Source organism: Colossoma macropomum, unplaced genomic scaffold (assembly GCF_904425465.1).
Source record: "Colossoma macropomum unplaced genomic scaffold, Colossoma_macropomum, whole genome shotgun sequence".
Lineage (NCBI taxonomy): Eukaryota > Metazoa > Chordata > Actinopteri > Characiformes > Serrasalmidae > Colossoma > Colossoma macropomum.
In genome coordinates this window covers 26,323,198-26,349,068 of record NW_023494794.1, presented here as the reverse complement: position 1 = coordinate 26,349,068, position 25,871 = coordinate 26,323,198, and the positions used below count along the sequence as shown (strand labels likewise).

Below are 25,871 nucleotides of genomic sequence, written 5' to 3'. Positions count from 1 at the left end.
ACATCTTGTAGAAGCTTCCCAGAAGAGTGGAAGCTGTTAGAGCTGCAAAGGGGGACCAACTCCATATTAATGCCTATGGATTTAGAATGGGATTCATAAAAGCTCCTGTAGGTATAATGTGTAGGTGTCCCAATACTTTTGTCCATATAGTGTGTGTCAGTCTTAAACAGCCTGTATAAGTCTAAGGATAAAGAAAGTAGGGCTGAATAAATGAACAATATCTAGCTGGGATTTTTCTGACCAATATTGTGAAATAAATTGAGATTATTTTCTATGAATGAAAGTCCAGGCCTGTTTATTTGGCCATGAAATCCAGTATATATTCCCTTCTGGATTGAGGCTTGAATGCTGAACATAGCTTGGCGGTTAGTTGTGGTTGTATTGTCATGTTTGCAGCACATGGGTGTTTGGTACCTTCTGATTGGTCTAACTTATCTACAGATGGTTTACAAGCTCTGTGTTTGGTGACTGACAAGACCCAATGCACTGCAAAACGAAAAAGGAGCTGGAAATGCAGGAAATACTTCCTTTAAAATGACAGCTTGTGCAAAATGCAGCACATATGTCGTAATTTTGATGGAAGTGCTTTCTTCATCATTTTTATATCACAGTCACACTTTGATTCTTGACAGTTGTCATTTTTAACCTGCCTCCATTGTCTTAATCCCTCTAATGGGATTAGTTTTGCATGGGGAGGTGGGGTAATGTAATTTTACCGGCATTTCTTAGCGATTTTAGTTTTCGTTCCAGCTTCAGTAAAGATTCAGTAAAGTAAAAAACAGGCGGTAGAAATAACCTCGGGTTATTTAAATCCCGTACGAATTGACATGTCGGCAAACGGCTGCGATGCGATTATAAAACGATTATCGATGCATCTTTTTTTTCTATACATGATTTCTGTTTTCTCACTGTGTGAGGCCTTGGTATTTTTAAAGCTAAGTATTTGTAATGATCCATAATGAATTTACTTCCAATATCTTTTATTAATAAAACAAATGGAAGTGATGTGGCAAGTGAAATAGAAGGCTCTCATTAACTGATCTTGTTTGGAGAAGCTGCTGCGATAAAATGCGCTGTTACGGTGAAATAAGATCCAGTGGTGATGGATGACCACGCAGCGCGTTACAGCTATTCTACCCTTTTCTTTAGTGATTTTATAACTTCGGTTTTGGTCTCGTGGTAGAGATTGGGATGGGGGGGGGTCGCTGTGTCAGTAAAATATCTGCGAGACGGGTCGTGCAGCATAACGCGAAAACCCTGTTTCTCAATGACTGAGAATTGGCGTGCAGACTGCAGGTCACATAGCAACGAGGTTTCGCCTGGCTAGTAGCGAACGAAAAAGGAAAAGCGAAAGACAGACGAACATTTGGAGATGAATGGACTTATTCGCATGTATAAGCAGCGCAGTTGGTTTCCTGATACGTTAAATCTGCAACAAGAGACTGTCAAACAGTAAAAAGTGGCGAAGCTGAAGTCGCTTCTCTTTCTAATTTTCCCGTTCCACCTTAAATGGTGCCGCATTTACCTTCAGCGTCTCAGTCAGAATTTAAGGTGGAACGGGAAAGTTCAGCGAGAAGCTGGCGAGTGAGAACCGACTTCAGCCTCGTAAAACAGCTGAAAGCTGAGAGACATTTCACAAGAAACTGTTCAACTTCTGAGGAAAAGTTTTCTGGTGGAGACGGAGGAAAAGCGGCTAAAGCTAAAGCTTAAAGCAGAGCGAAGTAAATCTGCGCTCTTGTTTATATTGTTTAGCCTAAACTAGGACATTATCACATACTGAGACATACTGGACATTAAATGTTGAGGCTCCCAAGGTGGTTTGATTTTTGTTGAAAGGACAAAATGGCTCTTCTGATCATTTGTGTTGTGACTCCTGACCTAACCTGGCTTTAATGCAGAGGGAGCCGGTCGGATTTCTCACTCATCCAGCTGTGTTTTTGTTATGTGCACCCACAGCCTGTCCGGGCACTTCCGCCCTTTGCGTTCTGTCAACACTACGTTATAAATTAAATATTTAGAAAATCGATTTTTGACGTTGAATGACCGTCCGCATTGCAATGCATCTAAGAATCGATTTTTTCCCCCACCCCTAGCAAACATGCTATTATATCCTGTAGAAAAGGAGTTTCTTAAATATGGAGACACTCAAAGAAGCGCTTGTTTGTGTTCTCTGTGGCTAAAATCAAGCCACTATGTAACGTTACGGTACTATCTGACGTGTACAACTGGGAACAGGTGCAAATTGCAGAGAAAAGTTTGATTTTATGCAGTGAAGTGACTGTTTGCTGTGAATTTCCAAGCTAATGACACTCTGTGTTTACTTAAAACAGCAAAGTAAATGGTTAGAGTAAACAAAATAACAGCTAAATGAAATGTTTTAACATGTTTTCTACTCTTTTCTGGAGTGAACGCGGTAGCCGCTCCCATCTCTGTCATTTAGACTGTGATTTCCTATCCCATGCAAATCGGTCATAAATATTACAGACGTCCTGAGATAAACGGGCATAACCCACCTCCCCATGGAAAACTAGGGCTTCAGTAGGTTTTAAGTGGGAAATTTAGCCTAATAACACGGATACAGTGGCCGATAATATCCAGTACATGGTACAATGAAAATGTGTTGCAAATTCACAGAGATTCTGCCGACACTCAGAAAGCTCTATCATCAAAAATGACTCCACCAGCACTATTTTAAAATGTGATTTCAGTATGAAAATGATTCATCTTTCAGCTTTGAAAGAGAAAATGAAAAAATGACATACAAAAATCAATTATGGCCCATAAATCCACATAAACGTTATACGCGTCAGGGAGAAAAATTTAAATATACTGATCTGAGACCAGTGTATCCTGTGCATCACGTCAGACACATCAGAAAACTGTTAACTGCTCAATGTGTCGTATACATCTGCTTTACAATCGCCATTTATGACTGGCTCACATGCAGAATCTAGTTAAATGAATCCTCCTTGCAAATTGCATGCTCACTTGTGAGCAAGTGGCTTTTCTCATTGGCTCCCTCTAGTGGTGTAAAGGTATAAAAGCCATGAGACACACTACAGCAGCCAGTGCTGCATTTTGAGAGGCGGAGAGAGGGATAGAGAGAACACCCAGGGGTTAGAGAGAAGAAAAAACAATGTCTTGATTTCGACAACACATCTGGGAAAAAACTCTGTTCGTTTCTTCGCTCAGCAATAAAACATATTTATGGGAAACCCTTGAATGCATTATGCTGACGTTCCATTTTTCCACTCGGTCCCGACTATGCTGGGCTCTGTTCTAAGGCTTTTTCCATCATACGCTGTCTTTACCATCCCAGTGTCTGTAGCTCACTCATGTAACATGTGAAACCACAAGCATATTTTATAAGCCTGCTGGCTTCAGGAGCTGTTGGCAAGACAAAAATGCTGGAGAGAAGTTAACCAGAATAGGAAATGTGCGTTTTTGTCCTCCAGCAGTGGATTCTACTGCTCTTTCTTGCTTGCTTTCATTTTCCCAAACTTTACACTCTGTGGCCACTTTATTAGAAACACCTACCTTGTACTTCCACTCACTGGCCACTTTATTAGAAACACCTGCCTTGTACTTCCACTCACTGGCCACTTTATTAGAAACATCCACCTTGTACTTCCACTCACTGGCCACTTTATTAGAAACACCTACCTTGTACTTCCACTCACTGGCCACTTTATTAGAAACACCTATCTTGTACTTCCACTCACTGGCCACTTTATTAGAAATACCTACCTTGTACTTCCACTCACTGGCCACTTTATTAGAAACACCTGCCTTGTACTTCCACTCACTGGCCACTTTATTAGAAACGCCTACCTTGTACTTCCACTCATTGGCCACTTTATTAGAAACACCTACCTTGTTCTTCCACTCACTGGCCGCTTTATTAGAAACACCTGCCTTGTACTTCCACTCTCTGGCCACTTTATAAGAAACACCTACCTTGTACTTCCACTCACTGGCCACTTTATTAGAAATACCATACTTTGTTCTTCCACACTCTGGCCATTTTATTAGAAACACCTACCTTGTTCTTCCACTCTCTGGCCACTTTATTAGAAACACCTATCTTGTACTTCCACTCACTGGCCACTTTATTAGAAACACCTACCTTGTTCTTCCACTCTCTGGCCACTTTATTAGAAACACCTATCTCTTACTTCCACTCACTGGCCACTTTATTAGAAATACTTCCTTGTACTTTATCTCAAACTTGCACCAGCAAAGTGGAACTGCAACGTGGTGGTTTCTAATAAAGTGTCCGGTGGGTCGACATTTACAGTGAATATGTGTCTCATGTTATTCTGTTTAATGTTCCACCAGGCTATATCGGCGTGGTGAATCGCAGTCAGAAAGACATTGATGGGAAGAAGGACATTAACGCTGCGATGGCGGCAGAAAGGAAGTTTTTCCTGTCCCATCCAGCCTACAGACACCTTGCAGATCGCATGGGAACTCCTTACCTGCAGAAAGCGCTCAACCAGGTGAGGCGAGTCCACGGGGAAGATAAATGATCTGTTGTAGTGGCATATTTGCACCAAAAGCTGTTATAAAGGCCCTCAGAGTTTAAAGTCGTAGGAAACACAGTGTTGCATACCAAACCTATCTGAAAACTGTGTGGGTGGAGTCCTAATATTCTGATGAGCACACATGATTGACAGCCCTCAGTCCGACACACAGAAATGTGCGAAACAGACTCTACGTATACAGGTTGTATTGTAGACTATCTCTACTTTGTCCAGTTGCTGGATGTACGTGCAGGGAACATTAGAACGGCCAGGTAAGCAAATGAACTGACCACAGACAGACAGATGAACTAGCTCAATAGCTCAGTTATGCTTGGCAGGTTAGCTTTTGCTTGGTTGTTAGCTTTCATGGTAAGTTTGTTCAGCTTGGACACAGAGACTATAGTGGAATGCAGTTTTTTAAGGGTGTATATACAGAATCATAGATATTTATTATATGCAGTATTTTGTCAGTAACTGGCCCTCACATCTTTCCCATAGCAACTCACCAATCACATCCGTGACACGCTGCCAGGGCTGCGCAGTAAGCTCCAGAGTCAGCTGCTGTCCATTGAGAAAGAGGTGGAAGAGTACAAGAACTTCCGCCCAGACGACCCGTCCCGCAAGACCAAGGCCCTACTGCAGTCAGTAACACACTGCTACACCTGTGCACATGGATACATGCTCATACAAAAGTCAGACCACCCCTCAAAATGTGCCGTTAGCACCACGTAAAACACAGTTTCTAATAAAGTGGCCTGTAAGTGAGTCATTCTACAGAAATGTCCATTTTTGTGTCCTTTACAGATATATTACACTTGAAAAAGCATGTTAGAGTTACAATTTATTTATATTTAAAAATAAAACAGTGTTATTTTAACAATTACCCCTTATTGAGTTATCAATCCAGCAATATTGGTTTATAAATCAATCATATAGAATTCTAAGCACCACAGAAGAGCTCGTCCTCACCGTCATGTGTGAAGGCTGAGGCCATATATTGTGGTAAAAAACATGTTTTTCTGCCATTTTAACTGCAATAATCTCTACATGACTATGGAATATATGATTTAAATGACATAAAAAAACAAATAAATATTATAAAGTATATAATGAAAGTTGTGGTCCCCAGAAGTCGTGTCACTGGTGTTACTGCATAACAAAAAATCTCTTATTTTCAAATAAAAGTCACACTGATGACATCACTCGACTTCCTTTTACCTGTGTTCTGAGGATCTATGAAGAAAAGCACATGGAGTGTCTTTCAGTTATCAGAGATTTTCTCATTTAGCTCATGATTTCATATGAAGCTTTTAGCTGAAGTCACTGGTGTGACCGACTTTATTCTGAGGTAACTGTGAAAAAATAGAATACAAATGGATTAAATTGCATATTTTAGTGGATATTCCATGATTGACAACATGTGGTTTGATGCAGTTTTCATTAAAAATGTCTCTGGTGTTTCCTTTCTTATGTGTAACACCAATGACGGTCAGTAACACAGCGACTCCTATGGATAGAAAAGTGGACGTTTCTGTAGAATGACCCAAGTGTATATAGTAGATATGCAATCTGTTCTTTTCTCAGCCCTAATTGTTTTTCCTCTGTCATGAAAGCACACACCCAAGCTTCAGTTGTACGCACTGTAAACAGACGGCCTCAAAGCAATGACTCACATCCACACAAATGCCTGGCCTCAGTTTTTATCGCTGATGTGTTGCACATGTCTGCAGGATGGTGCAGCAGTTCTCTGTGGATTTTGAGAAGCGCATTGAGGGCTCCGGTGACCAGATCGACACTTATGAGCTCTCAGGGGGTGCCAGGATCAACCGCATCTTCCACGAGCGCTTCCCTTTCGAACTGGTCAAGGTGTGTAAGGAACACACACACAAACAAACATGCTATTCATATTTGACCAACATACACTGATCAGGCATAACATTATGACCACCTCCTTGTTTCTACGCTCATTGTCCACTTTATCAGCTCCACTTACTGTATAGGTGCACTTTGTAGTATGGATACATGATCATACAAAAGTCAGACACCACCCCTCAAAATGTGCCGTTAGAACCATATAAAACACGTTCTCCATCAATCTGAATAACGCTTTCATGATGCAAAGAGCCCCTTAATCATGCAAAGGTTTATTTGATTGTTCATGGTTCTCTATATAACCATTTTCTTTACTAAAGAACCCTTGGAGAACCATCTTTTTTAAGCGTGTAGAGGATTATCTGTCCCCACTTCAGTTTCTGACCTCTGGGCCACTATTGCCCACGTATTATTCACATGGCCTTCCCTTCTCAGCACAGCAGTGATACTAGCTGCAAGGTTGAGACTGTAGTCCATCTGTTTCTCTGCATACTTTGTTAGCCCCCTTTTACCCTGTTCTTCAGTGGTCCGGACCCCCATGGACCCTCACAGAGCAGGTACTATTTGGGTGGTGGATCATTCTCAGCACTGCAGTAACACTGACGTGGTGGTGGTGTGTTAGTGTGTGTTGTGCTGGTGCGAGTGGATCAGACACAGCAGTGCACATGATTTACAACCATTTTATACATTATTTAAAACCATTTATCTTGGTAATAAATGACTTTGTAAAAACATCATATATCAATAGAATAAAAACAGTGACATACAATGAGAACAAAAAACTGCTGTCGGAAGAAAACCTCATATCTCCATTTTTCAGTTTTCAGTTCATTTATCAAATCTCTGTTTCCCTTAACATTGTGTGTAAATTTCATGATGAATGGACCAAAAGAAACGACCCAAAATGACTTGGTAAAAAAGTCTGGTTCCATTGACTTACATTAAAAGTAAAGTTACCATTTTGGAGATATGAAGTTTTCTTCCGACAACAGCGATATGTGCCGTTTTTTGTAAAAATCACATGGTATGCCCTTGTTTGATGCCCTGCATTTAAAATAAAGGGGTCACTAAAACGTAAGCATAGTTCGGCTTTTTAATATAAAAGGTTGTTCAGAAAGGGCTTAATTATATTAACTGCATGTGTCTTAGAAACGTATTCACTTTGGAGTGACCAGCGTTTTGCAGTGTGTGTCCGATTTCTGCCAGAAAATAAAAGTGAGGTTGTTTACATTGCCGTAGCTATGCCACTGTCTCTGAAACATCCACACAGTCTTGATCAGGCAGATTTTAGTGGTTCATTCCATTTGAATTAAGGGGTTTTCAGTTTTTTTTCAAGTCTGACTTTGGTTAATATCAAGTTACATATCTTTACACTGAGGTATTTTAATATTCCAACCAAGTAGACATTCCATTTAAAAGAAGAGAGCGCAGTACATTCCCACGCCTCCACACAATGGTTTAATGCAAAAGACAGATTTAGTGTATAATTATGTTAAGATGTTCATCACAACCAAAACTGCTGAGCACACCGAAACAACCCAGTCGTCAGCTGTATTAGTTCTGCACAACAAAATTGCAGAAAACGCCGAAAACCGAGTTAAATGCCATTTTCGTGTGGACGGGAGGCCAAAACGCAGAGAAAAACTGCATTTTCAAAGATATCCGGATGCATGTGGACGAGGCCTCGGTCCAAACTATTGTTATTGTTGTCATAACAGTACAGTTTCCCCAACCGCTGAATCTGCCTGGACATCAAAAACCGCACACATATCTCAAAACTGTCTGAGGGCTGCTGGGCCTCAGTCTTGCTATATTCCATCACTCTTAGGCTCTGTTTCCGTCTGTATGTGTGGAGGAGCGTCGTGGGTCTCTCTGCTATCACTTAACAGCTTCAGAATGAGTCACGGCCCAAACTCGCGCCTCCCTCGGGCCCTGACTGCAGGCTTTATGAGTAAAACATTCGCCTTCCCGCTTTCTGAGAAAAGAAAAGCTACAGACACACACACATACACAATAAAACACTCTGTCTGGGGCGTCTCAACAGGAAGTGCTGCTCGAGTGTGAGGAGCAGCCAGCTGCTTGGAATCATTCTCTCCTGCATTCTGGCTGATCGCGAAGCCAGAGCCGGTTATTAGCACTGAAATCCACGGCATCGTGTATCAGTTCAGATCAGTATGTTGTAGATCAGTATGTTTTACTGTGTTTTGCTAATGTAAACAGGCAGATATTTCAGAAGCTAATTGCTGTAGCTGAGATGAGTCAGACGTCCTTTAGTGCTCGGAGATCAAAGTGACACGAATGGTAGTAAGACAGCGGTTGTGCCCTCCCCCCCTTAGTCACTGATATTTTCTGTAACAGGGGAAATGAGTGTTCACTCTGTGACAAAAATGCAGCGTAACCAGCTTCTGGGGAATATCCTTCAGTCGTAGCCAAGTAGTCCCGGGCTTATCATGAGGGAAAGGCACTAAAGCATAACAAATTCAGAAATGCTCCTCAGCGCAGGCGCTAAAGGGGATGAACTTTATCGTACAGTGGGGCCAGATGTGATCTCGTTATGAGAAAGTCTGGGGACAATCTCCAGCACCATCTTAAGAGCAGTTCATTACTTTAATAGCTCAAGGGAAGGGTGCTAGGTGAACCTTCGGAGGGGTGAGAGATCGAGTGAACTCAAGTCTCAACTACATCGACAGAGCTTACCCAAGTTATCACTGCATTTTGATGTGGTGAGTCGAAATTAGCAAGGGGCGTGTTAAAAAAGGATCGTGAGAAGTTCTGGGCTAAATATGACTGGGAACTTGAACTTTCATCCATGATCGAAACCGCTTATCCTCCTGGGTCGCAGGAGCCAATCCAAGCATTCATCGGGTGGAAGGCAGGAAACACCCTGGACAGGTCTATCACAGGGCAAGGCAGTTGGCCTGACTGCATGTCTTTGGGCTGTGAGAAGAAACCCACACAGACACGGGGTGAACATGCAAACTCCACACAGAAAGGACCCTGGTTACCTGGGCGGGGAATCGAACCCAGGCCCTTCTCGCTGTGAGGCGACACCTTTGCCTCCTTTGTTAGCTGCTCCTCATTTTCTCCCACTGCAGCCATGCTAGCTGTTTGATTTCTAAGCAACATGAACCATACCACTCGAAGTCCTCATATTTTTATTCTTTAGTCTCATTGCGCAGCTTTTAGAAATTCAAATACTTCTCAAATACGTGGTGTAGTGTAGTGGGCAACACCTTTGCCTTCTACGCTGTACACTGGGGTTCAATCCCCGCCTGGGTAAGCACCCTGCACTATACCAATAAGAGTCCTTGGGCAAGACTCCTAACACTACCTTCACCTACCTGTGTAAAATTATCAAATTGTAAGTCGCTCTGCATAAGAGTGTCTGCCAAATGCTGTAAATACAACACTGTGTTATGAAGGTCAGAGGCCGGCCCTTCGTTTACTCTATTTCCAATTTCCTGGCAAACCCAGATTACAGACAATGACATCATTAAATGTGTTGTGGATTAAATGGATTGCGAGTTGCCGAAAATGCAACCAACCTCTACGACTGAACTTTGGAGGTATTAAAATATCCCTGCAGATCTCTTTAAGAAACTGATAGCGAGTCTCTTGAAAAGAATAGAAACCGCAATGAAGGTACAGACTGGACACTCTTAAATACTGAAATGTGTGATATTATATTTATTTGTTGAGTCATCTTGTTGTCTGTTGACCCCTTAAATGGCCAGGGCTCGCTAGTGGGCCCAAAGTTTTATTACGCACTTCTAGAACCAAAGAATAGCTCTGCCAGTTTGCAGTGAAGTCCCTGTAGTTACAGAATAATAAGCCTTAGCATGTAATAAGCCTGGGATTTTAAGGGCTTGAATATATGTCTTCTGCTTATTTGAATGAATGAATAATTTGTACTTAATGGCTATTTTGACTGGACTCTTTTTCTGATCAGAAGGAACTCATGCTTTATGCTCTCTGTGTCTCTGTAGATGGAGTTTGACGAGAAGGAGCTACGCAAGGAGATCAGCTACGCCATCAAGAACATTCACGGCATCAGGCACGTCTGTCCTCCGTCTCCTCTTCTCTTTGTTTCTGTCTGTGTTCCGCCTGTCTGTCCAATACAAACTCAATGTAATTACAAAAGCACATCTAATCACAGTGGCACCTTGAGCCTCCCTGCTGCCCAAGGGCGATTTACACTAATAGAGACACAGGTGGAGCAGCTTGTGATTAGATTTGTTTTGTTATTGATTAGGTAACTGGACTCACTGTAGCCTGGAGCTGCTGTGTGTGGTTTCTTCCTGTCTTTTGTAACCGGCTGTACGTTGTTCCTCGTACATGGTCCCGTTAACGATAATCACTAGGGCCTGACCGATATATCTGTTAGCTTGTAATAGTGGTCGACATTGACACCTCACAAATTTATCGGTATAGAAAATACTGCCGATTTTCCAATAATTAGAGACTTGTTCTCTATTGTAACACACTAATTCATATTTTTCTGAAAAAGTGGTGGTTTAGAAAGACTTTTAGGAGACGAAGAATGTTTTTTCGCTGTGCTTTCAAAAAGAAGGACTGACCCAAACCTAAACCAGAAGAACCTATGGTTTTAGTTCTAGTTAATATCCACCTACTTGAGACCGGAAACGTCATAATAACCGTGATTTACAAGTTAATTGTCTTTTTGGTCATTAGACGCTCTAAAGTGTCTAATTTGTCTTATTAGCTGTGAGCCGGTCATTGATGTTATTGAATATTACGATAATTTGATTGCCCTTATTTATCCATTCCCTTTGTGGTCATTCCTGACTAAGGTTAGTTCAAAATATATACAATATATTAAAAAATTGCACTTTATATAGTCTATAGTCTATACAAGCAGAACAGCACCAATTCATCAACTAAACACAGATAGTTTCAACCCCACATGGAAAGATTATAATGTAAAACTCTAGTCTGGCCAAGAATGATGGAATGAGGAAACAAAACCTCCACCACTACATTAAGAAAGGTAATAATTGAGAAGTTATCAATATTTGACAAGTCACAGTTGAAACCAACCATCGTTTCAGATAAACACTGTTTATAACTAATATAGTGTCTGTTTCGTTTTTAACCATATTAAATGGTAAAAAACAAAATGTTATTGGCTTTTTAGCTTGTTTGCTCATTTAAATCAGTATCGATTACAACTTTTTCAAATCTGTTGGGCCCTAAGAATTCAACAGATGGTTGCAGCTGAGCCACATTTTCTGGATTGTACGACTTTATCCATTTGTGATACACAGTACTGTGCAAAAATCTGAGGCCACCCTTTCATTTTTCCAGTCAAAACTGCCATTAAATAATTCATTTTTAACATACATTTAACTGAAAATCACACAGAAGCCTCAACAACCAAAACATCACACGTGTCAGTATTTAAAGTGTCCACTCTACATTTAGTACAGCTTCCATTCTTTTCCAGAGCCTTGCTTTCAGCTTTTTAAAGAAATCTACAGGGATTTGTTTCATGCCTCCAAAGTTCAGTCTTGGTTGCACTTTGTGCTTCTCATGGTCCAGACAATCCCAAACGCATTCAGTGGTGTTGAGGTCTGGACTCTGGGATGGTTCTGGTGGCTGTTTTGTCAAGGTTTTCTATGACTCGTGTTTTTTTTTATAACGTTTAATTCATGTTTATCTTAACCAGTAATAATTTCTTTTTCTTGCCTGTTTATTTAACTGGGTGGGTGGGTTGAGCGTTATTTTCGATTAACATTCTTCTCTCTGCCCGACCTCTCCTCTTCTTCCTCATTTTTCTCTATCCCCACCCCCTTTTTTTGTCCTTTCCTTTGGGCCTGTCTATCGCTTCCCTGACGGGCAGAACTGGGCTCTTCACGCCGGACATGGCCTTTGAGACCATTGTGAAAAGGCAGATCTTCAAGATTAAAGAGCCGTGCCAGAAATGTGTGGACATGGTCATTTCTGAGCTAGTCAATACCGTTAGGCAGTGTACCAAGAAGGTAAACCCCTGGTGGAGGGTGATGATATTTCTTGGATACCTCCCCCCCAAAAAACTACCCACAAGCACCTCTGCCCTCCCTTGACCAGCCCCTGGACTTAACAGGAGCTTGTGGGAACGAGTGGTCTGTGTGAACAGGTTTCTGTACATGCTAGCAGCTTCGGACGGAGAAGAAACCGGAGAGAATGGCCACAGCATGGCCACGAGTAGCTTGCTGTGCTGAAGAGAAATGTCTGGACGCTGGCGTCCCACTGCTAGGTGGACGTGAGACGTTAACATAGCTTTTGCATTTGTGTTTAGCTACTACGTAGGTTTACTCGTGTTCATTTGAGAGGCGTATGATGGCATTTAAGCCTCAGGATTTAAATGCACGATATACACCTAGCATTAAGACTTCAGTGTCCAGACTCCAGCTTGAAGGACTGCAGTGATGCACTTTTACGCCAGTCAGTAGAAACATGCTCCAATTCCTAAAGCTCCACCCTGCTATACGTTTACATTACTACTCTTACTACAGTGTGAAATCACTGCTCAAATGAATGGTAATAATAATATAATAACTTACAAGTGGCTCTGGAGCCCCATGCGACTCTTTTACTGCCCTGTTGTGGCTCCACAGCAGAATCAGGTTTGTAGGTAAAAATAAAATAATCCTCCTTTACAGTAAAATAAAGCTCTGCTGATCGTTCAACACAGTTTAACAATAAATGGTCTTAAACGCTGCAGTTAATGTAGAACTGCTAATTCACCCTTTAACCCTGAAGATCAGTGCAGACTACTGGTCACCATAGCAACACAGACAACAGTCTCGCCTAGCTAGCAGCTAACGAAAAGGCAAAGAGCAAGATTTAGGATGAACATCGATAATTTGGAGACAAATCGTTTTTTGCGTTTATAATCACTCCAGCTGGTTTCCTGATACGTTTAATCTGCAACGAGAAACTGACAAACACTAAAAAGTCGCAAAGCTGAAATCAGCTTCTCGTTCATCACTTCTTGTTCAAATTTTCTATTTCCACCTTAAGTGGTGCAGCAGTTACATTCTGGCGCCTCAGGCACCATTTAAGGTGGAGCGGGAAAATTTGAACAAGAAGCTGGTGAACGAGACGCGACATCAGCCTCGTAAAAAGTCGATCATTGTGAAACATTTTACAAGAAACTGTTCCACTTTTGAGGAAAAGTTTCCTGCCGGAGATGTGGGAAAAGCAGCTGTAGCTGAGCTAAAGCTTAAAGCAGAGCAAAGTGAGTCTGTGTTTTTGTTCATGTTATATTTTTAGCCTATACCAGTACATCAGCACATACTGAGACATATTTACAACCAAGACGGTAAAATGAAGGTTGTGGCTGCCAGGGTGGTTTGATGTTTATTGAAAGGACAGAATGGCTCTTATTAACATTTGGGTTGCCGCCCCCTGATTTAGATACGAGAAGATACGTTTGATGCATTATTCGCTTTTTTGTTGTGAAAATTATTGAATGACTATTGACAATGGAATTATGCATTTAGAGTCTTTCAGAAAAAAAGTACAAATATAAATGAAGAACAAAGGACTGAAATCCTGGGTTTGGTTTGGGGTGGTCAGCGGTAAGGTGGGGGTCAGACAGAGTGGAATGTGGTGAAGTTTGTTGACTGGTCTGTGAGTGTAAAGCTGCAGTCTGAGGGCTCCTGGCTTTGAGCTGTTGGCCGATGAACAGGCAGCCTGAGGTCCGCCCTCCCATCTCTCTCTCTCTCTCTCTCTCTCTCTCTCTCTCTCTCTGGGGGGATCTCAGGCCTCTGCTGAATGGCTTAAGGAGAAACTAGAAGTTCTGACTTGCCTTTTCTTTTCCTCTGTGTCTTTATCTGTGCCTCCATTCCTGAACCTACTCTCTTTCTTCTTCATTCCTCCTTCTCTGTTCGTTCTCTGTTCCTTTTTCACGTGAATCTCTTGTAAGTCTCTTTCTCTCTCTCTCTCTCTGTCTCTCTCTCTGTCTCTCTCTCTCTCTCTCTGTTCTCTCCCTCCTTTGTCTGTCTCTTTCCTTTCTCTTTCTTTGTCTCTCTCTGTCTTTCCTTTTCTCTCTCTCTTCTCTCTCTCCTTTCTCCCTCTCTCTGTTTTTTTCTCCCTCCTCTCTCTCTCTCTCCCCCTCCCTCTCATTCTCTTTCTTTGTCTATTTTTCCCTTCCTCTCTCTGTCTTTCCTTTTCTCCCTCTTCCTCTTTGCTCTCTCTCTCTCTCTTCTCTTCCTCCTTTTTTTGTCTCTCTCTCTTTTCTCCCTATTTTCTCTCACTACTCTCTCCCTCCTTTCTCTTTCTTTCTTTTACTCTCTTTCCTTTTCTCTCTCGCGCTCTTTTCTCTCCCTCTTTTTATTCTGCCTCTCTCTCTTTTCTCTCCCTTTCTCTCTCTCTCTCTCTCTCTCTCTCTCCTGTGCCCCCCCCGTCTTCCTCTGCAGGACGGGCCTGTTTACCCCTGACCTGGCCTTCGAGGCCATAGTGAAAAAGCAGATCCAAAAGCTGAAGTCTCCCTCGCTGAAGTGTATAGATATGGTAGTGAGTGAACTGACCTCCACCATACGAAAGTGTAGCGAAAAGGTAATGCGGGAACGAAGCCTCGTCCGTCTGCGTCCGTGTTAGGTGTACGGATAGACCGATGGCTGGACTGGAAGAACAAAAACCCAAAGTTCTTTGTCTGCTTGTAAAAATAAACAGCTAATTAAAGTATGATTAGAGTATTGATGATTGAAGTATTCTTTGGATTAACTAGACAGCAGTAAACATGCTTTATTGCATATTAACTTAATTATAAGATAACATTACATTTTATTTACATACAGCACCTTCTGCAAGGGCCTGATCTCCTTACACACATCTGTAAATACCTACAAAATAAGGACCAATGTGGACGTCCATGATAAAACAACTTCTGATGCAGAGAAATCAAACTATCCAACAACAATAGTCCCTAAAAGTTAAGTGTTATGAAGAGTTTTGAAAGTCCAGTCAAAATTACTTCAGTTTTATCCGCGTGAAGTTCAAGGAAACTTTCAGATTAGCATATAGATGCTAAATAAAAGTGGCCCAAGTACAGACCCCTGTGGAACACCATAGGTAACAGTGGTTGGGGGAAGCAAAGTGCTTTTTCCACACTGTAAATATATATTTGAAGCTTTGCAAAAAAACACTGCTTCACTGTTTCCACACTTTAAGCCTCTAGTGTGGACATTTAAGTGTGACAGCATAGGAAAAAATGCATTACTAGGACATCTTGGAAGAAAGAGTGGAACTTTCTTTTTCCAGCCCTTTTAGCTCAATGTTCTTTCATTCCCATGCATTCCTCTTCTGAGTCTGTACTTTTTGAGCTGTATAGATATCTGCTTAGTGTACTTTCTTCATGAATTTTAAAATGCAGTGCTGTCTGCTAGTACTGCTAAAAGGGAAGTCCACCAATGTTCAAAATCCCTGCATAATTAAATCATAAACATATGAACACAGTTGTTCAAAGTGGTTTAATATGAAATGGTGCAATGTAGAAAAATGTACTGAGTCAGATTTGTTCCAAACGTCAGAAGCTTTTTCGAAATGGTTACTAATACACTGCCTGACCCTTGAGACATTGTTTTTCACTATGAGTTACGTTTTGGCCCAAAATTCATTTTTTTAAAAATACTTATGTTATTAGACCTTTTTGGATCATGAAATTTAAAGCTGCACTATGTATGATTCATTTGGTTAACACTGACAGAAGCAGCATTACTTAATCATGAGCAAAAAAACGTTAAAATATGGTCTGCGTGCACTGCTGGGAGGTCAGAAGCGTCGGGTCAGGAGTTTTTGGACCACATCATACATCTTTAGATATTAACGTCACGCTCAGGCTCAAAAAAGAAGGTCTGGTTTAACTCTCAAAGGCAAAATCAACATTATACTGATGGAGATATGATGAATAGTAGATAATTCACCCACATCCTCAGAAGACACATCCTTCACAAAGTTTTGACTGAGCTCTCTTTGAATGCTCTTTCAACAAGGGGTCCGAAGCGCAACCCATGCTACAAAATGTTCTTTCCCATGTTGCATGCAATTACACGTTTCCACCAGAGAGGTCTCCAAATCCCCAAAACATACATTGTGCAGCTTTAAAGGTGCGGTGTGTAAGATTTACAAGGAACTGTTAGCAGAGCCGGTTTATGAGGAGCCTGGCCACTTCCTATTCTCCCCGTTATATCAAAAACAGGACTGCTAAACAGCAGAGGGCGCCCACGAGTGTGTCCTCAATAAATGGGAGTGAATGGCGCTAAACAGCTAAAAACAAAAAGTTAAAAATATAACAGCGGTGTTAAAATGTTTCATGTTGTTCAGGAAATGATTGTATTCTTTTACATTAAAAATGTTTAAGCATTTATAAACTATGATTTTGATCAAATGCTCCATATCAACCCATTCATTTTAGACTCGCTCGGGAGCGCCCTCTAGAATTTGAGAAACCCAGAAGACATTGCAGAGTGGTAATTCTCCTGTCTACAAGTTCTCTGATATTAGAATTGGAATATAGTATATAAAACCATGTTTTCATTAATGTATTTTCACCTGTAACTACAAATCGTTGCATGTTCGTTAGAATAGAATGAGTCCTTCATGTCTCCAAAGGGAGCGGATTTTCTTCCAGCAGAGGCCGTCATGTTGTGCCACCATGTTTCTACAGCAGCTCAGAATGGACAAACCAAACACTGGCCCTTAAAGAGCGCCTTCGCATTTTTACATTGAAGCCTCAGCTTGAATTGGCGCTGCTGTAGCACCGGTTGGAAGGCATAGAAAGTAGAAGAATCAGTGGTTGCTGTCAAAGCTGGCTAAAACATTTCGTGTTGTGAGAAGTTTGAAACCTTTTGACAAACAGAGGATCATAGTTATTATTTAGCACAAGAAAAAGCAAAGGAGGGTGAATCCTCATCAGTTCAGTTGGTTGCAGTCTGCAATCTCACCACAAGATGCCATTAAATCTCACCCACTGCACCTTTAAAGCTGCACTGTGTAAGTATTGGGGATTTGGAGACCTCTCTGGTGGAATTGTGGAATTGCATGTAGCGTGCAAAAGAACGTTTTGTAACATACAAGACTAAATTGGCTGATACACCATCGTACATCCTAGCTGTCGATAATTAGTAGTAGCTTCCAGGTGAAGAGAGAAACAGCTGAAGCTCAAAGAAGCAAAGATTACTCACTGCCGCCCTCTAAAGGTGGGCGATAGCACCAAAGTGGCTCAAGAAATGGGTTTTGTTCAGAAAATATATGTGAATGAAGCTTCCAAACACCATTGTAGAGTGATTATTAAATACATTTTTTTACAGTCCTTATAACTTGACTTCACGCCAGATTTCAGCAGGCCTTCTTACGCTTTCGTCCAGCAACAATCGGTCTATCCTTACCGCTTACACAATTTATATTAGTGTTTCCATCCCAGTTTATTTCATTTGTATTATTTGTCATAATATACTAAACATTGTTTTCGTTCTTTTCAAAATAATGGCCATATTGACAGTGACAGCTGCTGAATCGTTGCAGTTTGCCATTTTAACACGCATGCTCATTGGCGTAGTCCGTTGTTTTTTTTTTCCGAGAATTCAGTTCTTTTTGTATCTTTGTCTCTTTTCTTTGAGAGATGTATTTATTTATTTATTTATTCATATTTTTTCCATTTCTTCAGTTTCCGTGCTATTCCCACGTCTGTTTACTATTATGTTTCTGTTGGATTCCTCTCAATAACTGCCGTTTGTAGGTCAGAAGGTCCTGTTGCACCCACTGGCTAACACACATAAAAGAACATCTGTCTCTACCCCTCTTCTCTCCGCACACTGTCATTTGTAAAAACCTTTCACATTTGACCTTGAACAGTTTGCCCTCTTGTGGATTTTGACAGAAATGTGTCACATCCGTTCATGCAGACGCAACAAAAAGCGCAACAGCTGAGTAATGCAAAACATATTTACATTACAGTGCATGTACACCACTGTGACTACTACTTTATTTCCAGTAAAAATGGACATGAAGGATGAGTTATTCATTTTTCAGCACCAGAAAAAGCACAAAACATATATTTAACAGAAATTAACACACAATATCAGCTACATATAATATACAAATTTTAGTATTTACTGTGTCCACCCTTTGCCTTTATTATAGCTTCCATTTTTCAGGACACCTGATGCAGTTTCTTTAGGAAATCTGCAGGGATATTATTAAAGTTTTCCAAAGTTCAGTTTTAAAAGTTGGTTGCACTTTCTGCTTCTCACAATCCAAGTAATCCCAAACACACCGAATGATGTTAGGTTATGGTCAGTCTATTGTTCTGCGAACACCAGCAGCTTCTTTGTGTGATTTGCAATTTTACTTTATGTTAAGTGTCTCTAATAACTGTGCAGTTACATATGAACAACAATGTAACTACTAATGATTTAGCCACTGTTACAGATGGATTACAGAAGCTTATGTAATTACACAGCTTATGTAATTACACATGTGTATCAACTTCAGTTTTGCCTCATGTAATTACACAAGTGTATCTCAGTAGATCTAACAGCGTATTCTCTCTCATGTAATCACACAAGGGTAATTGTAATCAGACTGGAACAGCAGTTTTTTCCAGCAGTGAAAGGAAGTCTGTACTGACACTGTATCTGCCAGCTTTCCTAACATTTAGCCAGCATTTATGTTGCTAGTGCTGCGACACTGTAACCAGTTTCAGCTTTAAACCATTCTGTAAGAACAGAACTGCAGACAACCCCTTATCTTAAAATGTAACTCTTATAACATTAATTAAATGTGTTGCATTAAACCCAAAGCAATGTCTATATTACCACTCCATTATTACACAGTACCTACATAATAACTACACAGGAACTGATCACTTATTTTAGAGTGTTACTTTAACACTGCACTACAGGAAAGTTCCTGTGTTGAAGGTACACTTGTGTAATTACATAGGCTGTACTTCTGTAATCCATCTGTAACAGTGACTAAATCATCAGTAGTTACAGTGTTGTTGCATATGTTATTCATATATGTTATACTACACAGCTATTAAAGACACTTAATATAAAGTAACATCTTGTAGTTACACATCCATTCAGATAGCATAGCACTGAGTCTTCTCACCATGGATGGATCTACAGAAATCTCTCAAAGATGAAAGCTTTAAGTCCTGTTCACTGTTACTGTTCTTGCAGGTGGTTGCTAGGAATCCCAATTTCTTCTTCATTTTGTAACAATTTTTGAACTCCTGTTTGTTCACTTATATTTCTTTGAGGTTCTCCATGAAATAGAGAATATATATATATATATATATATATTTGATCCTTAAGTCAGATCCCTGAGTTTAATCACTGGCGATGCCACAACCATTCGTAAGTCTGGCTGCCCATTTCAAATCCCTGGTACGACCTTAAAACAGCATTCCCTGAGCCGAGAGTACATGACTGAAGTGCCCTTGAGCAAGTCACCTAACCCCCAACTGCTCCCCAGGCACTGCAGATAGGGTTGCCCACCGCTCTGGGCAAGTGTGCTCACTGCCCCCTGGTGTGTGTCTTCACTAGTGTGTATGTGGTGTTTCACGGCATGGATGGGTTAAATGCGGAAGTGAAACTTCCCCGTTGTGGGACTAATAAGGGTCACTTAATCTTAATCTATATCTTGCTGCATAAGAGGATGTGACTGTAGTCAAAATCCACATGAGGCCACTTTGATCACCTCTCGTCCTCAGACATCCTCTCCTCCCTCTCTTCCTCTCTTTCTGTTTTTGATCTGATGTCTTTACCTTTGCTTTAGCGCATGTGTTGATGTGCCTGGTATGACTGCAGCCTGCAAATCCAGACTGTTCCTTCCTTCCTTTACTCCTCACACTCTTGAGTTTTGCATGTGGCATGACCTTAATTGCACCCCTGCACCTGACTGAAATAGAGTTTGTGCTGTTTTGAACGTGTTAAAGTTTGGGTTACAATGCATCGTTTATTCAAACATCTACAACGTCACACAGGATCGGTTCATGATACCTGTTCATTAAAAGCTTTCGAGCCACGACAACACACCTGATTGAACTCATTAGCTAATTAGAGAAGACCTTCATGAGCTGAATCAAGGCAAGAAAACAGTTCATGGGGTCTCAGGACTGGGATTAACTACCACAGGATGAAACAGCTTCAAAATCTCCTTCTGTAACTGACCAAACAACAGCATGTTAATTGACATTATTCAATGACATTCGTGAATATGATGCGTTGTAACTCAGTGCTACTTGTCCTTTTAGTTCCTCCCCCTAGTACTCCTTCATGTGATGCCTGTCTTCTGTGTGCTGTTCGTGACTATGTATTCTGATCATTGTGTCTAATTTTAGGGAATATATATATATATATATAGTTTCAGTTTTGTTTTGTTAAGCAATAATTTCTCGTTTAACCTCCTTTACTGTTAACTGTGCATCATGCTAATTGCATGCTTTTATAGTATTACTGTTCAAATCTAACATACACTTTTGCGGTCTGAGTGCTCAGCATTTTGTGTCTATGAGAGGGAGATAATAAACTGTACTAGACTGTACAACATTAGGCCCAGTGTATAATACATTTGTCCTGCATTTTGTACGTGTCCATAGCTGGCCCAGTACCCCATGCTGCGAGAGGAGATGGAACGAATCGTCACACAGCATATCCGCGACCGTGAGAGCCGCACCAAGGACCAGGTGAGGCACGGAGTGGAAGACTCTTTCAAAGGAGACGTGTATGGTGACAATCGGACTGGGATGGAGTTTTAAGTCCATGAAAAAGAGAAAAATTTAATAAAGGAGGCTCAGGTAAAACCATTTCGATGCTCGAGTGAGATCCCCGAGTCTGATTCCCGAGTTTGATCACTGGCGATACCACAGCCATCCATAAGTCTAGCTGCCCATTTCAGTTCTGATTTTAACAAGCCCTCGTCCACTTGGCCTCGTCAGTTCCCTTTGGCAGAATCCCTGGCACCATCTTAAAGTAGCATTGTGCGAGTCTTGTTTTTCCTCTCGGGGTCCCCCTACAGTTTCTTTGACTTTCCACATGAAATAGAGAAGAAAAAACAAAACTATTTGATCCTTAAGTCAGATCCCTGAGTCTGATCCCCGAGTTTAATCAATGGCGATGCCACAGCCATCCGTAAGTCTAGCTGCCCATTTTAATTCCTGTTTACATGTTGTCGCCCACTTGGCCTCGTCATTTCCCCTTAGGGGAATCCCTGGCACCATCTTAAAGCAGCACTGTGTGAGAATTGTTTTTTCTCTTGAGGTTTTGGAGTGTATTTCACTTTTACACCACTGTTGTAAACACAGTTGCGCTTTATGTCCCCTTCATCGACTTCTGTACACATGCATTTGTTGACGAGGTGAAGGATACAGAGTCCAACTCCTCTTTCCAGGCATGCACATCACGTAGGCATGTGGACGCTACAGATTACACTTGTGATTTTGATTGTTTCTAAGTGTAAACAACAGAAAACGCGAGTGTAATCTGTAGCATCCATATGCCTGTGTGGCACACGTGCACGCGAAGGGGAGTCGGATTCTGCTGGGAAGTCGGAAATTGGCACAACACCTGCAAAGAACATCAGAAGAGAAGGTACCATGTCGATGTACAAGGTAGAGTGATATTACAGGATTTTCTTACAGGAGGTTGCAACCTTTAGGGTTATTTGGCATGAGATTGACAAAAACTGACCAAACTTTGTGGGGTGAGACGAATTTATTTCTTTGCATGCTAACCTGAAACCGGACTGAGGTTAGATGACTTTTGGCATTTTGGAAAAACTGTAAAACTCCATGTGACGTATGACACAGATAAGGTTACAACCTCGTCACAGTCTTTCATTAATAACGTTGGCAGGGATGCACACTCTGCTGTCCGATTTTCTTTGTCTTCCCATTAGCCTTGAGTCTTGCATCCTTTTATCTCCTTTAGCTCTCGCCAACAAGTTAAGGCCAGTCTGAGATTTACTCTTGTCCGGTCTCTTGCTTGGTCTCACTCTCTTTCTCGCTTCTTCCGACAATGTCTTCTTCGGTCTCTTCGCAGCCTCTGCCATGATGTTCATACGGTGAATACAGAGCTACGTCTTATAGCTAGCTGAGCTGTTCGTGTGGGGCGTGGTGCTGTAAAGCGTTACGCAGTTTTCATGAGAGTTCTCTTGCCCGCTCCTCCAAAGTTACATAGTGCTATAGCAAGCATTCCGGGCTCAGAGTGGCAATGCCATTCTCCCTACACTGTTAGAAATAAAGGTACATTTTTCATTCTTCAAAGTACAAACAGTGCAAATGTTCCCTCAAAGGTACAACAGTGGTTTTAAGGTCCAGTTGTGAACCTTCAGTAAGTTTTTCCAGGCGTATTTGAAAGTACAAAACCTAATGTTTTAAAATAGAACAATAAAATAAAAAGCCTGGAGACGAGACGGGGTGTGTGGAGTCAATACAACTTAGAAAATATAATTTCAATGGATTATGGTACGTTTATGCTCCCTGACTACCCCAGTGACAAGAGGGGTCCTGCCCCAGTGACAGCTTTGTCGCGAGTATAAGTCAGTGTACCATCAAAATGATTTTGAAGCTGTTATTTTTGCTCTAAGGGCCGTAACATGGCTTTATTGGCTCAAGTGAAGTTTATTAGCTTGAGCAAACACAAATGCTGACTTCAGCAGCAGAACTTGCCCAGAAATCATTGCAACCTGACGCATTTCCTGTTTCAAACCCAAAAAAAAATCACTGACAAAGCTGTTCTTAAGCAACAGCAGCAAAGTGCTTGAAAATGCTTAAAATTTTGAAACCATAACATTTGATTTACACTGTAAAAATGAGAGGTCAGCTCAACTTAAAGTGATACAGTAACTGATTATATGGCTTTTCTGGAGTTGACTCAACTTGAGCACACCAGAGTTCACACAACTCAAACTTTTGAGTTGACTCAAAAATTCTCCCAGCTGCTGTTTTTAGCTCTGCATCTCAGCTAGATAAACAAAACTGAATTTGCTCAGTTTCCCCTCCAGCCGGCACTCCTTCTATCACACAGTACCATCTGGCATATTTTCCTTTTGGGCTTTCGGATGTGGACAGCTATAGGACCACAGGGATTCAAACTCACAACCTCCTGATGTTGGGATGAATTATTAGACAGTTGCACCACATGAGACGACGCCATGCTTTAAAGTTAAAACAACAAGTACTATCTAAAGTGTATTAAACACTTAAAGACATAAAATCTGAGCTGCTTCATGTGTTCCTGAGTGGTGCAGTAGACTAAGTCATCACCCCAACAGGAGGTTGTGAGTTTGAGCCCCAGTGATGCCACAGACATCCATAAGTGTGAACCCAAGAGGAAAAATGTCTAGCAGGATTGTGTGAAAGAGTCCTGGCTAGTGGGGAAGTTGAGTATAAGAAGTATTTACCAAACTGAGATGCAGAGCTGAAAAATTAAGAGAACTTTTCACTCAACTAAGAAGTTTGAGTTGTGTGAATTCTTGTGTCCTCAAGTTGAGTCATCTCAAGAAAAGCCTTGAAATCAGTTACTATACCATTTTGAGTTGAGCTGACCTCTCATTTTTAACAGTGTACTGGGCTTTAGGTTAAGTTTTAAGGTTAAGTGTGTGATAATCTAGGCATGCAGTTCAACCAGCGCTAATATACAGTATTAGCTTCCATTACTTCTTAGCTACATTAGCCTTGTAGCTCCAGTGCAAAACTAAAGAAGCAAACACCGAACATGTCTTGCCTGACGAGTTATGAGGTGAGGTGAACAAATGTGCAATATAGCTTCAACATCTACACTATGTATTATTAACAATAAACAATATTTGATCAAAGAGTGTGAAAATTACATAAATTAAAGTGTTTTATCCTCTGTGGTCCAAAGGTGATGCTGCTTATTGACATTGAGCTGGCCTACATGAACACCAATCATGAAGACTTCATTGGATTTGCCAAGTAAGTTTTCTTCTTTAACATTTTAACCTTTGCCTTCATAATGCCACTGTATAAGTCATTAGGTTTGCCATAGTTATGTCAGTGTTATGCAGCAGGGTTCAAGTAAAGTAGAGGGAGATTCACTCGAAAGAGGCCCCGAATATTCTGTTGTAACTCCTGTTAGGATGAAGCAATCTGAACCAAAAAAATACACAACATACCTTGACGTATGTGTAATCGATTGCTTACACGTGATGCTGGAATTGATCTCCGTTTTCTGCCAGACACATGAAGGGGTACGGGGGTATGCACAGAGGTTAAATGTCACGGCGGCTGTCCGGCGCCTACCTCATCGCTCTGACGCAGGGGCATCCTGGCTTGTTCGAAGCTCCATATGCTGAGGGGCACATTGCACATTGTTTCGTTCAGATTGCCCCATCCTAGCGAGAGTTATTACAGAATATTCAGGGCCTCTTTCGAGTGAATCTCCCTGTATTATCATAATTATCAAAAGGCTATATTGAATAGGCTTATCATAAACACATATATATCGCTGCTGTTGGAAGAAAACTTTGTATCTCCATTTTTGACGTTTTTCAATTTTTGACATAATTTGAAAATACCTGTTGTCTTTTACATTGTGTGTAAATTTCACGATGAATGGACCAAAAGAAACGGCCAAAAATGACTTGGAAAAAAGTCTGGTTCCATTGACTTCCATTAAAAATAAAGCATGTTTTTTCCTTCTCCTGTAAAGTTACCATTTTGGAGATACGAGGTTTTCCTCCGACAACAGCGATATGTTTAATTCAAATGTAAGCTATGTAAACTTCAGACAAGCCAAAGGTGAAAAGGGGTGCTTTAACCACGATTGTGTGCTTAAATGGCTCAAATATGCTTTTCCTTCAGTGCCCAGCAGAGAAGCAGCCAGATGAACAAGAAGAAGGCAGCTGGCAACCAGGTAATGTTTTCATTCCTATCACAGCGCCATCTTTGGGAGTGGGGTAGAATTACAAATAAATACATTTTTCCAGTGTTTTTTTGATTTTATAGTACATAAACTTGAATATTAATGCGCGTAAGTTCTCATGTGTAACTGAATATGACCTCATGTGTTGCCTTGCCTGCAATATTTTGTTAAGACTAGAGTTTCTGCCCCTCTATTATGGACGTCTGCTGCATATTGTCTTCTCTTCTTTCTATTCGTATGTCATTCCATGCTGGTTCTTCTTGCCCTTATCAACTGGTCCAGGGCCAGGTTTGTGGTCATGTTCATACCAGTTGATATGAAGGCCTCTGTAGAGACAACTGATCCTAGATCAGTTATTAAAGACCAAAGAGGCCTTTCTGTTAGCATTTCACATTGCTATTCGTCGTCACTTGTTTAGGGCAGACACGTTGTAGCTGAAGCTTATAATTACCCTGTTTGTCTTCAGTTGTATGTCAGGATGGGCTGCGAGTGCTAGTGCAATAGAGTAGACGTACCAGTAGCGTATTATGTAATTGTGGAGCTATTTCTGTGAGATGAGTGGATGTGACAACATTCC

The 25,871-nt window shown here is 41.1% G+C and overlaps 1 protein-coding gene across 1 annotated transcript in view; it reads left to right on the top strand.

Moving 5' to 3' along the window:
* The window catches only part of dnm1a (dynamin 1a), a 136,421-nt gene that overhangs the window by 46,432 nt on the left and 64,118 nt on the right, over positions 1 to 25,871 (top strand). Inside the window, exons 6-14 of the mRNA XM_036580698.1 lie at positions 4,339 to 4,499; positions 5,022 to 5,164; positions 6,254 to 6,389; positions 10,382 to 10,449; positions 14,819 to 14,957; positions 21,007 to 21,093; positions 24,275 to 24,345; positions 25,234 to 25,285; positions 25,577 to 25,582. Of these exons, the coding sequence (XP_036436591.1) occupies positions 4,339 to 4,499; positions 5,022 to 5,164; positions 6,254 to 6,389; positions 10,382 to 10,449; positions 14,819 to 14,957; positions 21,007 to 21,093; positions 24,275 to 24,345; positions 25,234 to 25,285; positions 25,577 to 25,582 (863 nt within the window). The remainder of the gene's footprint in view (positions 1 to 4,338; positions 4,500 to 5,021; positions 5,165 to 6,253; positions 6,390 to 10,381; positions 10,450 to 14,818; positions 14,958 to 21,006; positions 21,094 to 24,274; positions 24,346 to 25,233; positions 25,286 to 25,576; positions 25,583 to 25,871) is intronic.